The sequence below is a fragment of the Lissotriton helveticus genome, chromosome 1_1 (genome assembly GCF_964261635.1).
Source record: "Lissotriton helveticus chromosome 1_1, aLisHel1.1, whole genome shotgun sequence".
Taxonomy (NCBI): Eukaryota; Metazoa; Chordata; class Amphibia; order Caudata; family Salamandridae; genus Lissotriton; species Lissotriton helveticus.
The window spans coordinates 1,354,531,529-1,354,547,766 of NC_136057.1; the positions used below are offsets into that span (position 1 = coordinate 1,354,531,529).

The 16,238-nt window shown below is 46.9% G+C and overlaps 1 protein-coding gene across 1 annotated transcript in view; it reads left to right on the forward strand.

Moving 5' to 3' along the window:
* SREBF2 (sterol regulatory element binding transcription factor 2) overlaps positions 1-16,238 on the forward strand; it is a 251,077-nt gene that overhangs the window by 22,473 nt on the left and 212,366 nt on the right. Inside the window, exons 2-3 of the mRNA XM_078683331.1 lie at positions 11,127-11,492; positions 14,487-14,752. Of these exons, the coding sequence (XP_078539457.1) occupies positions 11,127-11,492; positions 14,487-14,752 (632 nt within the window). The remainder of the gene's footprint in view (positions 1-11,126; positions 11,493-14,486; positions 14,753-16,238) is intronic.

A 16,238-nucleotide genomic window follows, 5' to 3' on the forward strand; every position in this document is an offset into this window, starting at 1 on the left:
CATTTTCGCATACAGTATATCTCAAATTCTGTACTATGAACACCCATCCACCGCTCCACACGAGTTATATAACAGTAGGAATTCCGTACAAATTAATCCATAAGGACAAGAAATAGCTACACTTCAGTAAGTACCATCCAAGCTATTTCTCCCCGAATAAGTATCCTGTCACCCGCGGGTAAAAATAGAAAAAGATTATAAATGTGTTGTTAAGCATCAGAGTCCTGCAAGTTGTCTCCGTACCCCTCCCCACTTTCCTCTGACTCCGTCAGGAGTAGACCCTAGGTTCAATCAATCAATCAATCAAGGCATTTGCATAGCGCGCTACTCATCCGGAAGGGTCTCAAGGAGCTGGGGGTGAGGGGTACGTCACTGCTCGTACAGCCAGGTCTTGAGCTGCTTCCTGAAGGAGAGATGGTCTTGGGTCAGCCGAAGGTGGATGGGGAGGGAGTTCCAAGTCTTGGCTGCCAGGTAGGAGAAGAATCTTCCTCCGGCGGTGGCTCTGCGGATGCGTGGTACGGCGGCGAGGGTGTGGCTGGTCGATCGTAGCTGGCGGGTGGGCGTGTAGAAGGTCAGGCGGTCGTTGAGGTACTTGGGGCCCATGTCGTGGAGAGCCTTGTGTGCGTGGGTGAGGAGCCTGAACGTGATTCTCTTGCTGATGGGGAGCCAGTGCAGGTCTCTCAGGTGGCCGGAGATGTGGCTGTGTCTGAGGATGTCCAGGATGAGTCGTGCGGAGGCGTTCTGGATGCGTTGGAGTCTTTTTTGAAGTTTTGCTGTGGTTTCGGCGTAGAGGGTGTTCCCGTAGTCCAGTCGGCTGGTGACGAGTGCCTGGGTGACGGTCTTCCTGGTTTCGGGGGGATCCATCGGAAGATCTTGCGGAGCATGCGCAGGGTGTTGAAGCACGATGAGGAGACGGCGTTGACTTGTCTGGTCATCGAGAGGGAGGAGTCCAGGATGAAGCCCAGGTTGCGTGCGTGGTCCGTTGGCTTGGGAGTGGTGCCCAGGGCAGGGGGCCACCAGGAGTCGTCCCAGGCGGAGGGCGATGATCCCAGGATGAGGACTTCCGTCTTGTCTGAGTTCAGTTTCAGGCGGCTGTTCTTCATCCACTCGGCGACGTCTTTCATCCCTTCGTGTAGGCTGGCTTTGGCGGTGGCGGGGACGTTGATGAGGGAGAGGATCAGCTGGGTATCGTCGGCGTAGGAGATGATGTTGAGGTTGTGCTGGCGTGCGATGGCTGCGAGGGGGCTCATGTAGACGTTGAAGAGGGTTGGGCTGAGTGATGATCCTTGTGGTACGCCGCAGATGACTTCGGTGGCCTCGGATCTGAACGGGGGGAGGCGGACTCTCTGGGTTCTTCCGGCGAGGAACGAGATGATCCACTCCAGTGCCTTCTCTTGGATTCCGGTGTTGCTGAGGCGCTGTACTAGGGTGCGGTGGCAGACAAGTGTCGAACGCTGCAGAGAGTTCCAGGAGGATGAGGGCCGCTGTTTCCCCGTTGTCGAGCAGGGATCTGATGTCATCGGTGGCTGCGATCAGGGCGGTCTCGGTGCTGTGGTTGGCTCGAAAACCGGACTGCGAGGGGTCGAGGGATCCGTTCGTCTCGAGGAAGGCGGCGAGCTGTCTGTTGACGATCTTCTCGATGACTTTGGCAGGAAAAGGGAGGAGCGAGATGGGGCGGAAGTTCTTGAGGTCGGTGGGGTCCGCTGTTGGTTTTTTCAGGAGGGCGCTGAGCTCGGCGTGCTTCCAGCTCTCAGGGAAGGTGGCAGTGTGGAAGGAGGTGTTGATGATGTCCCGGAGATGGGGTGCGATGATGGCGTCGGCCTTGTTGAAGACGTGGTGGGGGCAGGGGTCGGTTGGGGATCCGGAGTGGATGGTGATCATCGTGCGGGTGGTGTCTTCGGTGCTGACCGGGGTCCAGTTGCAGAGGGTGGTGGCGGCGGGCTTTGGTTCGGTGGTTGGGTGCGTGGTCTGTGCGCCGAAGCTGTTGTGTATGTCGGCGATCTTTTTCCACCGCAAGGAGGCGAGTGAGTCGCAGAGGTCTTGCGAGGGAGTGATGTCATTGTTTCCGGCGTTGGGGTTGGAGAACTCTTTGACGATGCTGAAGAGTTCCTTGCTGTCATGGGCGTTGTTGTCCAGTCGTTCTTTGAGTGCTGTCTTCTTGGTGGCGCGGATCAGCTGGTGGTGCTTGCGGGTGGCGTACTTGAGGGTGGTCCTGTTGTCTGTGGTCTGGTCGTGGCGCCAGGCTTTCTCGAGGGTGCGGCAGTTCTTGGAGTCCTTGAGTTCGTCGGTGAACCAGGGGGTTTTCTTGCTGCCGGGTCTGCTGGGAGGGTTCTTTAGTGGTGCGAGGTCATCGGCGCAGGCGGTCAGCCACTGTGTGAGGTTGCTGGCAGCTTCGTTGGGGTCCGTTGTGCTGGTAGGAGGGTTCTGGCTGAGGTAGGTGGTGAGCTGTTCGGCGGTGATCTTGCTCCGGCGAGGAACCTGTTGCGGGTGGTGGTGGGTCGTGGTTCTTCTGAAGCTGAAGTGGACGCAGCTGTGGTCAGTCCAATGAAGTCCGGTGGAGTGGCTGAAGGAGATGTGCTTGCTGGATGAGAAGACGGGGTCAAGCGTGTGGCCGGCGTAGTGGGTGGGGGTGTTCACCAGTTGCTTGAGTCTGAGGTTGGCGAGTCAAGTCATCTGTCACTTTTCATCCTGTCAAATTCTGTATGTATCTTGCCACATTTGCTGCACTTCAAAGACAGAGGTCAAATGTCAAGCTATGTCTTCTGACAATTAACTACTTATGTTGTTTAGGTCTCTGCTCTAGACAGCTTATGCGCTGTCTCGAAGAGACATGTTTTATATACTTTGGGGTCTTCAAGCCGCCCATGGGCTTCACATTTGCTGGCTTCATTGTCGCTCTCCTATTCTTTCTCCCCATTTATTCACAGCTTGTATGTCATGCCTCTTTCTGTATTCAGCCCTCCCAGAGAGCAGTGACCAATTACTACTATCCATTTATAGGTCCAAGTAAAGCATCTGGTTTTAGAACTACTTTTTAGATTTATTTGGAGCATTTCACATGAGCGCTCTCACCTAGCGCCGTTTCTGTAAACAGTCCTGTAAATCTTGTTCTCACCTCATCACATTTGCTGGTTTCTGAGGGCGCATGTTCCGTCTCACACCTCCCTCCCGTTTGTTCCCACCGCTCCACAGCCATACACAAATGTAGTTGTTCGTTGATCCTGAAAAAACATTTGCCATGTTTACTTGCGCTCACCAGCGATTACCATTTTGTTGCTCGCCACCTGGTTCGCTTGCTCTGCTGTCACTACTGTGATAACTGTTACATTCGCATGATCTCCGGCCATCTTGGAATGAGGAAGGTCTGTTGTTTCTCTTTGTATTTTCTGTATGTCCGTGGAGTTAAAAAATTGTAGCTGTAGCAGTGCTTCTGGTGGTAAATGTGTGCACATCAGCGCAGGCAGGGAAAGAGGGTCTTTCAAACGCCACTCCGTCAAAATTGCCATCGTGTTGACCTGTCCCCCGCCACCTCCCTAATTGCTGCTTGACCCGTCCCCCGCCATCTCCCTAATCGCTGCATGACCCCTCCTTATTTTTTATGTATCAACTCTTTGTCACTCTCCTCATCGTGTCTGTCCCTCCTACTTTTCTGTCTTACTGTCTTTATTGATTTAGCTAAAAGCATTCCAGGATCACTCGAGCTGAACGGGAACCACTGCTTTTTTTTCGTTTTGTACTAACAGGATGTGACTTTGAACGATACACTTAAGGATGTATAAACATACGTTGATACAGTGGCATTGCTCACGCGAAATCTTCCGATACCAGCAATAGCTCAGCTGCCTTGTCCTGGTTGTTTGACGCAATGGAACACACTGCATTACAAGGCACTGTCATTTTACTTTAGGTTAATGTTTTTTACCAATCGATTTGAAAAATGTACTCCTTTGTACCATTAAATATAATTTCTCCGAATATTTCAGTTTTTAACCCCTTGCATGCGTGGCGAATTTTTGCGCTGTGCGGCCGTTTTAAAGAGTGGGCGGGATCATGACGGCCCCCAGAAGCACACGCCCACCGTGATGCATGACGGACGGGGGCCGTCATCAGCATGGAAGGGGTTAAGCTACCATTATTGAGTTGCCAAATTTTGTGCATTTAGTTACATCAAACCCATTAAACCATTCTTCACTGCTCTTTTATCCGATATGTGGGTGGAGCTCCCTGGAGTAAGATTAAAGGTCGAATCCAAACATGGGGTGGGGGCTTCCGAAGGGGGGGGGGGGTACTGTATTTGGAGGCCTCCTGATAATGTGTTGTATTATAATATAATTGCATTTATGTAATAGTTGCTAAGTCCAACATTTCACAGCAATTTACCCAAAATATATTAAGTGAAAACTATAAATGTCACCCTATGTTCCCAGCTGCTACATGACAAGATTAAAATACATTGACATAGACAAAGCCAATAGCTGTAGCATTGCTTAGACCAATGCTTGTTTTAACATGGGGATTGGTTTTTACAAATTCCTCTCACTTTGTAGTCAGAGAAAGAAAAGTATAGTGAGTTATGTCAGAATCTTGCTGGGGTACATGGAGTGGAAAGGGTATAGTATGTTATTTTGTAAAACACAACAACATGTAAAAACCTGTAAATGTACTGTACACATTCAGCAGTTAGGAAAGCAAAACTGATGCACTTTTTATGTAATTCTAAAGTTTGATGGAAACAAAGATTTTAAAATGATCAAAACAAAGCAATGCACTTTACTTGGTGATGCACAATTAATAAAAATAGTCACTAACACCCAATTTCCCCACATCATTTATATGCAATATAGGTTTATCAGTAAAACTGTATGTGCACATTTAGCGCTCATTTAATTGGAAAACGAACTGTCTATAAATGACAGTGCACTACCACTTGATGCGTTCCCCCTTAAAGCTAGGTGGATCCCAAAAGTTTGTTCTTGTAAAAATTGAGTTGTGGTTCTAGAAAGTCTGGGAAGCACTGTTCTACATTGAATGTGGTCAAATATTTTGCCTGCCCCACATATGTATATGCGTATTTTGCATCCATTATTAGTTTTGCATCAGTAATGCTTTTCCATTCATAAGGAATTAAATGTACGGATGTTTTTTGGTTGCAGTTCAATGCATGTGAAGAGAAAATGAATATTTATTGGCTATTTGTCAATCACAAGCTTTTGTTGAAAAGTCTGTATTTGTAATTGACTTGCACTAGGTTTAGGTATGTTTTCTGAAATGAAAATAGCTGCAAAGGTTTTTTAGGTAGCAGTCACGAAGGAGCAACCACAGCTCTCAACCTAACTGTTGCCATGTAGGTTGAGAGAGTTTGTTTTTATTTGACATATTGTAAGGTGTGAGAAGGTGGCTCTATATATACTGGACAATAAGGCAGTACAGTGTATATAGAGTCCACAAACCCCAAAGGTTTAACAGAGGTTAAAGTCAGAACTGACCTTACTCTCCAAAGTGGTAGCTTGGTCGAGCAGTAAGGCAGTACCAGAGGACAGTGTAAAGCATTTGTTGTACGCACTCAGTCAGAAAAAGGTTTCACACACTCAAGAACTGAACTCCAGGCCAATTGTTATTATATCCTTAGATATAGTTTTATTTTTAGAACCAACAGTTATAAAAATATACTTTTCGAGATACGAGTACTGTCAGGTAAATACTTTGCAAAGGAGCAATAAATTTGTACACACAATAGTCACCGGTTAGCTAATAGCAGTACAGTTCTGAAACACACTCTAGCATTGAGCTCAATGAGTTTTCATAGGAAAGTACAGTTGATTACTTTATGGATTACTTTGGTAGTTCCAGGACTAGATCTTGTATTCAGTCCTGGGGTCTAAGCTGAAACCAGATTAGCAAAAACGTTTTAGGTACAGTGATGATTTGTCCTGAATATAAAGCTGTTTTAAAAGTTCACACTTAAAAACTTTTCGAGGTGATTCTCACAATGTTATTCAATGGGAGGAAATTCAGGTTACAGGTAAAGTACGATCGTGTTACTTTTGTAACCCAGCACTAGTCTCCTAGGGCCAGCACTGGGGCTTAACTCAAAACAGGTAGGTAATTGCGTTTCAGTATGTCGTACGATATTTGAAGAATATTTGCAGTTTTCAAAAGTAGACACTTGGAAGAAATTTCAGAGAAAAGCAGACAATGGGTTCCTATGTAGAAAATACAGGTTACTAGTAACCCCGCTAGGGATTCCTTTTGCGGTTCAGTACTGGGCTGAAAGGGACAGTACTGGCTTCTCTCCTGATCACAGGTGAGTATTTTCGAATTCGGACTTTGGCTGATTTTATAGGAATATTTTCAGTTTTCAAAACTTCACACTTGGAAAATTTTCGAGTAAAAAATGAGTCAATGTTATCCAATGGCAGGTAAGTGAATTACCGGTTTCCAGGTGACAACTTGGTTGGTGAAGTTAGGGTTCTGGGCATAGACTCGGGGGGTCCCCCAGGGTCAGGTGAGTACAGTTAGTTCAGTCCCAGCGACGGCCGGGTGCAGAGGTAGGTAGGCCCAATGTTATCCAATAAGGGAAAGGGGGCCTTCGGTTGGTGGCTGCTGGCTAGCAGGCCACGCGGCTCTGGGAGCTGGGCTCCTGGTCACTTGCTCTGGACAAGGGGGGAAGTAGGATAGGGCAAAGAGGGCACTCGGGCGGCTGGGTGCAGGGTGCTTTTGAGCCGTCGGGCGCTCAATGTTATCCAAGGAGGATCTTGAAAAAGGAACAAAGGCTGCAGGCTCGGGGATGGTGACTCTCCAGGGGCGACCAGCACTTCGAGAGGTAAGTTGGGATGTTGGAGCACAGGTAGGTACCCCAAAGGGAGGCACAGGGGGCTGTAGGGCGCCGGGTGCAGGGGTGTCTTTGGGTGTCGGAAAAGCTTACCCTCGGCTGGTCGCGGTTGGGGTGGCCCCTGGGTCTGAGTCTGCAGGCGTCGGCTGGTTCGTCGAGGAGGGTCTTTGGGCACTGGACTTCGGGTCCCAGTCGCCGGGGGGACGTCCTCGTGGTCTTGGTTCGGGTTGGCCCAGCCCGGGCTCGGCTCGTGCAGAGTGGGCTGGTCCGGAGCTTCCTGGTGGGCACCAGGTGGGTTGTTGCAGCAGAGCCTCTGCTGATGGGAGTCCCAATCGTCGAGAGGGTCAAGGCAGGCAGGTCCTCTGGGTGTCCCAAGGTTGCTGTCCGCGGAGGTCACCGGGTTTAGGCAGGAGCAGGCTCCAGTATAAACAGGCCGGTAGGGCTGGGGCCAAGTCAGTTGTTGTTGTCCTGTTGTTAGCTGCTGCACGGCGGGTCTTCTTCTTCTAGATCTCCTTTCTTCTGTTTGATATCAGGATCTAAGGAAGGAAGGTTCAGGGAGCCCCTAAATACTGAATTTAGGCGTGTTACAGGTAGGGCAAGAGCAGGGACCAATTGGTCCCTGTCCTGAGGTGAGTACACCCCCTAGCCTGCTCCTCTTCTGAGGGAGGGGGGCAGGAGCCTAGCTGGGATTGGGCAGGACTCCCCATCTTCAAGATGGCCGGGGTCTGGGATCGTGCTTCACCTCGCCTCCTCCACCTGAGGGGTGGAGTTGGCACAGGTTGGCACATCCCCCTTCCTGACGTAGTTTTTTCCGCCAGTCTTCCCGCCAGGGTGGGGGTAGGACTGGTGGGGGGCTGGTTGCTGGGTACAGCAAATGGTCTGGAGAAGCTCTTGGAGGCGGTATGCCTTTGAAGCTTCCCCCTGTCCATCCTGGGTGAGGAGACATAGCACCTCGCCCAGGATGTGCATTGTTGCAGGCCCAGAAGAGCGGGGACTCTCCAACCAGGGGTCGAGCAACATGTCTGCTGTGTGACAGCCTCTGCAGCCACTCAGCCCAGACGTGGATTGTAGGTTCGGGTTTTGGAGATGCCCTCTCGTGCATTTTACATTAAATCCCACACTGGCATCAGTGCGGGTTTAATGTACCGAGAAGTTTGGTAACAAACTTGTCAGTCTTCAGTGTAGCCATTATGGTGCTGTGGAGTTTGTAATGACGACCTCCCAGCACCATAAACTCTTAAATGGCATCACTGCACTTACAGTGCCCAGGAATGGCCCTGGGTACTGTAGGGGCACAGGGCTCATGCCCCGGTGCCCTCACCTCTTGCATAGGGCACCCAGCTAGAGGAGTGACTGAAGTATGCCAGGGCAGTGGGTTCTGTGGGCATGGCACACAGGGATGTGTGCCATGTCGACTCTTGCTTTAGTTCTGTACTTAGGCACTCAGCCTGCAAATGCAGTGTGTGGGTGCCAGGGTACAGGGTCCCTGAGGGTGGCACAATAAGTGCTGCAGCCCTCAGAGGTCTTCTCTGGTCACCATGCCCTGAGGCTGACAGGTGGCCATAGATGCGAATTGGGTGTTTTGGTTTAGCATAGCTTTTCTTTGTAGGGAAGGAACACAGGCCCTGGGTCCCTGGTTGGCAGGGACCTAGGGCACACTCAGTCAAAGTACATCAGCAGTTCAGAAAGAAAGTGGGGGCATACCAAGGCAAGAAAGATGGCACTTTCTCACATAAGGCACCTGAGAGTAGCTGTCCAAATGATATTTCAAACACTTTAGATTTAGTCTCATAAAAATAGTCCACCAGCACTGAGAATCTTTGATAGGTTCTTTGACCCAAGTACACTACCTTCTTCAAAGGTGTGTGAGAACATGGTATTGACACTTGCTGGTAGTATCAGAAAGCAATGTAAGGTTGACGTTCCTCAGAATGGCAGCTTCTCATTCACATTTTTAAACAGGCACAATGTGCACTTGTGGGCAGTATGAGCATCTACCAGCCGTCGTAGACAGTGTTTCTATACCTTTAGTGGGACCAGGCCAGTTTACTTCACATTGTCTGTTTTGCATATTTGGGGATGAATTTTGAAATGCATGTTTTGGAGAAAGGATGTACAGCTAGACATCCTATGACTAGGAATCTTACATGGCCACTGCACCTCCAAACAGTCTGGTGCCCTCCTCTACACTGAAGAGACTCTGACAGGTGCTGCTTCCACATTATGTGAGTGTGCACTATACCTGCTTATAGGAGCCCCATCGAGAGGTATACAAAAGACCGCAAAGGTAGTACAATAAGCCATCTATCAAACACCAAATTAGTGCAACATGTAAGTATCACTCACACAATTAAAGAATAATCAGGATCAATCAGGAGCAATGCAAGCTTTCTTCGCACCCAGGGGGATCTTCTTCCTGCATCCTGGTACCGGCTTCGTGGCCTTGTTCATCATTCCGTCCATCATTTGTTCCTTTTGCTTTTGTCGCCCCAAGTGGGAAGGGTATGCCCTGACGTGGGTCCCGTGCTCACTGACCCACTGGATTTAAGCTTGCCTGGCTGATGATTGGCGATGCCCCGAAAGCGGTCCCGTGATGTCTGTTTCTGGTCCAGGGAGGAACTGGCTTGGCAGTTCGTGCTGGACTGTTCGCATGCTGTGTCTAAAGAAAGGGGCGTGTCCGACATTAAAGTGAAACCGCGGTTTGGGGGCTTTGACAAAAAAGCATCAGATGTTTTTTTGGGGGGTAAAAGCGCCCATGCCATCCTTTCTTTAGATGCCGTTTGTGTAAAGAAAGGGGTGTGGCCTCTTTGAATGTTGCATGGGCGCTAGTAAATAAATAAGCGCTGCCACTAAATGCGGACCGCGCTGCTAAAATAAATAAAAAACGCGGCCACTATAGTTAAAGTGGACCGCAATTTGTAAAAATGTAAATAAAATCGGGCAGAGTGCTACGAGGTACAGGGTGGAATAGGGGAAGAGCATTAAATAAAATAGTGCTCGCCGATTTATGAAGCAGACCATGTAACAACACCAGTGAAAGGTCCAGTCTTAATGGGAGGTATCCAATGCAGACAAGGTGGTACCAAGGAGGGACCAACAAGCCTAATAACGACTCTGAAGCCAGCGTTTACTAAGGACAATGATGCAAGCCAATTAGAAAAATGGGCGGAGAGTGGGCGGGGCTTCAAAGCCATACCACACTACTGCATGTTTCGCAGCAGCACATGCGCTGCCAAGGCTCGACCTAAAAAGGACTAGTATATTTTGGGCTCAGTTTCTTTTGTCCATGAATTCTTCAAAGCTGTGTTATGGAATACAAAACCTTGTGGCTCGCTGATGATGTTTTGCTTTTTATTATCCCTTTTTGCATATCTTTCTCCCGCTGTCTGAAGATGCTATTTTGACTACTGCTTTGGGGAAAGTGAATTCATCCAGTCACTGAGGACCTACAGACTGTCTTGGTGCCTGTGCCTGCTTCCATTGTGAGGCCTTTCCCTCTATGCCCTGCTTTGATTAAGTGTGTGGGGGGCGGGCGGCGGGCATATTATCCAAAGAGAAGGAAGATAATGAAACTTGGGAGAAGCGAGTTGCCCGGCAGAAAGCACTTCTCAATGGAGTGACACATTGTGACGGAGATGTCATCAACATGATTGATGGCAAACATTACCTTGCTCTGCATTTACCAGTATCACAGCCTTCTTTCCTTGGTGGCCCAATCCTTAAAGTGCTTATACCCTCTTCAGCTATACCAAAAATCACTATCTTGTTACAGGAATGAAGTTTGCAGCAAGCAGTGGGTCTTGCTGTAAATATAGTGTTAGCAATCTATCAAAATTATTTCCGAAAGGGAATCTGGCAACGTTCTGGTTACATGCCAATGGAACGTTTTATTTTATGGATTCTGAATATGCTTTGAGTATCGAAATACTTTTGTTGAGATTATTTGAATAAAATTTAAAATTTCAATTACTTTTGAATTAAATGGCATTCTTGAGAATATGACACTTGTCGTCAAGCAACCTGTTTGTAAGCATAAAGACTCAATAACGAAAACTGGTCATATGTGTAGAATTCAGTGTGCTATTCTATTAGGCGCCTAGTTTGTAGACAGTAGATTGATGATTACATATTCATTCACTCGTCTTTTCAATTTGGTAAAATAGATTTTGAGTGAAAAGAGAAGAGTTATTAAAGGGTCCTCTTTGGTACATGTGAATACAGAGACCATGCTTCAGGTTTTATGCTTTGCCGGCTTACTGCTAATGTCCCTTTTTCTCCTTTTGTTTTTAACCAGAAATGCTTCAGTTTGTTAGTAATCAGGTGGATGACTTCCCGGACCTTTTCGAAGAGCAGCTGTGCCCCACATTCTCAGCTAATGATGGGACAGAGGCGGTTCTCACGCAGACGTTTAGCCAGGGGCAGCAACAGCAGTCCTACCCAGCCCTTTCCCTGAAGCCACTAGTTACACAGCCCGCATCCAAAGTTGCACCAGCAGCCACCCAGCCCCAGCGTTCAACGCCGGCTCTCCAGCCTCGACCACTGATTCAACCACAACTCCCGCAACAGACTATGATGATCACCCCAGCTTTCAGCACCGCCACCCAGACTCGTTTCATCCAGCAGCCCGTTATCTACCAGAACTCTTCAGGCGGCTTCTCAGGTATGTTGCATGATATTTTGTATCCAATTTGTGTCCACTAGACAGATAAGCTCCCCGACAGCTTTCTAAGTAAAGCTGCCTGTGCTTCTTTATGCAACATCTATTCTCTGTGCTAACATTGACTGTATAACCCTCCACAGAAACTATCTGGTGTGCTTCTATGTGGAATCTGTGCCTTATACTTGGATTAGGTTGATACATTGCACCCTGGAAGCTGCAAGAAAATGTATCAGTTCCGGATGCAATGTGAGTCCTCTGTGCAGAAGTTAGCTTTGAGAAAACTGTAGCAAAACTCATTTGGTGCCTTCCTGAGTATGTTACACATGCTTCTTGGGATCTGTGGCTTCTGTTCATGGATTGGCTCTTTGGGCCCTTTAACAGCAGTTCATCCAGCATCTTTCCTGGTACTTTGAATGTATCTCTCTTTGGATCTGTGATGTAGTTCTGCCGGCTGAACGCAACAGAGGAAACCATATCCATCAATAAGTACAAAGCTAGGTGGACCCTTTGGATGCAAGAGGCTGGGACTCACACTGCAACGCTCAATGCAGCCCTATGGACTAAAGCAGGGGTATCCAACCTTTTCTCTAGTGAGAGCTACTTCTGATCAGTGAAAATCGTTGAGATTCTGAAAGCCAAGCTACTCTCACATCTCTCACATTGTTACCAGACACCCCCACGCCCAACTTTATTGACTTTAAGCCTATTGTTCTTAAAGCCTGATACTATTGTTTGAGCAAAATACTTTGAGTAGGGGCACTATGACAGGTCTGCCATGTGTGTCAGTAAGAGCGTGGTCTTTGGGGATGTGTGAATGTGTGTGTTTGTATGAATAGGATATGTGTTTTAGATAAACCCGAGTGCCCCAATATTAGAGGTGATATACCTGGGTTACCCAAGGTATTTTAATTTGTCTGTAGCCTGATATTAGTCCAGTAGATATTTATCTAAGAACTCCCTCCTTCGTTCGGGTTCACCAGGAGCTGAGTCTACCATGGTGACACTGCTTGCCCAGGGTGGGAGAGGTTGCCGATGATGAAGCATGTAACAAACTATGTGAGGTTTCCTCTTCCAAAAGAATGGTCTCTCCATGTGCTCTGATAGTATTTATGTGACATCCAAATAGCGCTTGGACTTGAAGTCCCAGCTAGGGAAAAAGTCCTTTCTCAGTTTGCGCTTCTTTATCCTTTTGTGGTATAGGATTTGGATTAGGGAGGACATACAGTGGCCTCCTCTCCCCCACTCCAATTGCGTGTCAATAGCACAGTGCCATATTTATAACAGAAAAATACAGCCATTTGTTTAAATGGGAGGAATTTAAAGTAAGAAAACATTCTTCTTAAACATTAAGACATAATCGGCTTAATTGAAAGTGGAACAAAACTTTGTCTTAATGTTTCACAGAAATATTTTTCTTCACTTTAAATTTCTCCCATTTAAAAAAAAAAAAGACTTTTTTTTCATTATAAATATGGCAGAGTGTCTACTGGTCACTGGGAGCAAAATGCCTGCTGTTTGTAAATGTGACACTGAAATCGGAGAATACAAAAATTAAGGGTTTACTTAATCATTAAGGTAACTTTTCATTTTCATCCATTTAAAATCATTCAGAAAAATAATTCTGTTCTCACACCAATATTGAGTTGACAAGGACTTTTATATAAGAGTTAAATACCTCTGTGCTTCAATTCTTCACCTCTGTGCCTCGGTCTGGCTCATACATTTGACTGAGCACTGCTCATTATCAGGGCGTGCTGTCTGCAGCCTAATGATAATAATGTAAAATAAGACTATTTTCCCTTAACCTTGAAAGGAAAATGTGACCCTGTGCTTATTTAAAAATGGACTCCGGGCTGTGAGCTACTCTGAAGGTGTCCGTGAGCTACTGGTAGCTTACGATTGACTGGTTAGAGAACCCTGCACTAAAGGATACAAAACGTGATGGATGGAATGCTTGAATTGGTCTCGGCCATGGGTTGATTTAAGCATTCCATCCATCACCTTTTTGTTTTTACATTTGACACCCCATGCACAGCAACACTTTGTAATTATGGTATATGCATCCCTTTATAAATGCTACTAGCTTCATATTGCTCTGTCTGAATCTTCTCAAGTGATCGTGACTGCTGCAAACTGAATACGTTCAGTGCCTTCAGAGTGATTTACAGGCATAGAACTGGGGTAAAGCAGAGCTGTGATGAGGATTTTATTTATTGTTTTTTTCTTCTACAACATCGCACCCTTTGAACATTTTTAAGGTGGGAAGAACAGCTGTGAGCCTTGAATTTTACGGTGAGAAGAAAATAATTGGTTTATGCTAGAGTTGCCAAATGCATATCCAACATGGCGAGATCCAGGGCTAGATTTCAGGAAACCCACATATGATTTATTTACATCGAGTGAAATGTACTGATGCTCTTGCACAGTCACCATTTATCATGAACATTTGACCTGGTTCTAGGATTATGTTGGATATGCTTCTTACAAGAAGAGACTCATGCCTTTCTGGTGTTTTGCTGAAGTTCACTTCAAGGTGAAGCGGCAATGGAAGGTAGTTCCATTTGTTATATTTTCCCCAATGCTCTGACGCCCTTTGTCGAATCCACTCTTTGGTTGGAATGTTGTCTGTAAATTCCCTCTATCACATAAAGTTCTTCTATAAATAACCCTCAACAGCTATATTTTGCAAAAAATAACTGTCACACAAAGTATGCTCTTTATAATACATCTAAAATGTGAAGTAGTAAACTTCTCTTGAGCCCAAATAATACATTTATAACGTGTCCATTCCAGAGTGGCTCGATTTTATTTTAGTATTGAATGTCCTGATGAATCCAGTGAGACATGAAACTTTGTTGTGGCATCAACTGTAGTAAGCTGTCCTTTGATAGCCTACTTTCAGCCAGCCTTTCTTTTGCCAATCCTTGCTCAGTTCAGTTAGGATGTGCCTGGGCCTCCTCTTGTTGCCAGCCTTTTTATTGTCATTCTCTGCAGTGTTCCAGCCCCAGGTGCAGAACCTGATGACGCCGTCCCAGGTGCAGTCAGTTGCCCTTCAACAGCAGATGCACACGATGCAGGCTCAGCGTCTTTTAATGCAGACCAACGGCACCATCCAGACCCTCGCCCCAGCAACCGGCACCATCCAGACTCTCACCCCCGCATCCGGCACCATCCAGACCCTTACATCAGCCAATGGCACAATTCAGACCCTCACTCCGGCCACTGTACAAACCATGACGTCGCATGTGCAGCAGGTTCCAGTAAGTATGTCTGTCTGAAAGAGTGAGTGGGGTGCTAGATTTTGTGGGTGCGAAGGGGAAGTCACACTTACTACTCTTGTCCAAGCTTGTTACTTCGATACCTGATAATCTACATGCATTTACAACTTGTTAGTTAAATTGTGTTTAAGTGCAGTTACTTGAGGACATTGTTATGCAGACAGTCATTATATACCTATCATAACTGAAAACGAACATAATTGACATGTTTTTCATACACTGGATTGAAGGCAGTATTTGACATGCAGGTATTTAAAGGGCTTCAGAGCTAGTATTACAGTAGACAACTTAGTTTGTAACATGTGCTCCTGTAGATGACATGCTCTGGACCCTCATACAATGTAGTGTTGGGAATGACCATTTGCAAGTTGTTTTCTTGAAGAAGTTTTCATTCTCAAGACTTATTTCTGAACCCCCACAATACACCAGGACAAAGACTGACACTGTTTCCTTAGATGGCTCAGATGTAGAGGAGTAAATACATTATCTGGGGTGCAGGTACTAGGGACAAAGACTACCCCAGGTACACCAATAGCTTCTCTTGTTCTTTTGGTGTTGTCACCTAATCCCATCACACATGGGGGATGATCCTCAGGATTACTACAGCTTAGAGCCATACCCGGCAAAGACTTCACCACCCGATGACACAATGGTATATCATGCTGTGATTCAGAGACCTGCTCCCCAACATAAGGTCAAACTTTGTGTGTTCAAATCTTTTCATAGAGACCTGGTCTAAAATGCAGAGATTCCTGTCGATGTTTAAAACTATGACAAGTAGTGTAGCAGATAACTTTTACAGAGCCAGTAAAGATCAGGGTTGTTAATCCCAGACTGGAGAAAGCAATATAAGCCCAATGTAGATATTCCACTCTGTATGCACGGTCATGTGCCTCCAGATTTTGTGGTGGCGCACACAGATCATAAACTAACCATCGATGAAGGCACTGGTGATGCAAGCTCCACCCCCCCCCCCCCTCACCACCTATCCCCTAAAACAAGTAAAGTGGGAAGATACGTCCGAAACCCTGTTATTCTTTCCACAGCGGAAGGAAATAATGTGGGTCTTGTCCGTCTATTAGCAAATGTACTGCATGTAGTTCACACCACACCACCAGTCACATCACCATGGCCTCATACAATCAGCCTGGTACATTAGCAGCTGTTCAAGGAGGAAGTACGATCAATTCTAGGCAGAGGGGCCTCAAACCTGTACTCCACACCAGCAGTGCCAAGTAGTGTGCTCACTGTACTTCCTCATTCCCAAAAAGGACAATACAGCCTATCCTCAACCTCAAGCCATCACATCACTATATCTTCTGGGAGGATATGAAAACCCTGTAGGACATCATCCCTCTGCTCTGTACAGGAGACCATATGGCGACCCACGTGCTCAAGGACACCTGCTTCCACATTCCATTCGTCTGGTTCTTCACCAGTACCTCAATTCATGTTGGGTGGCAACACC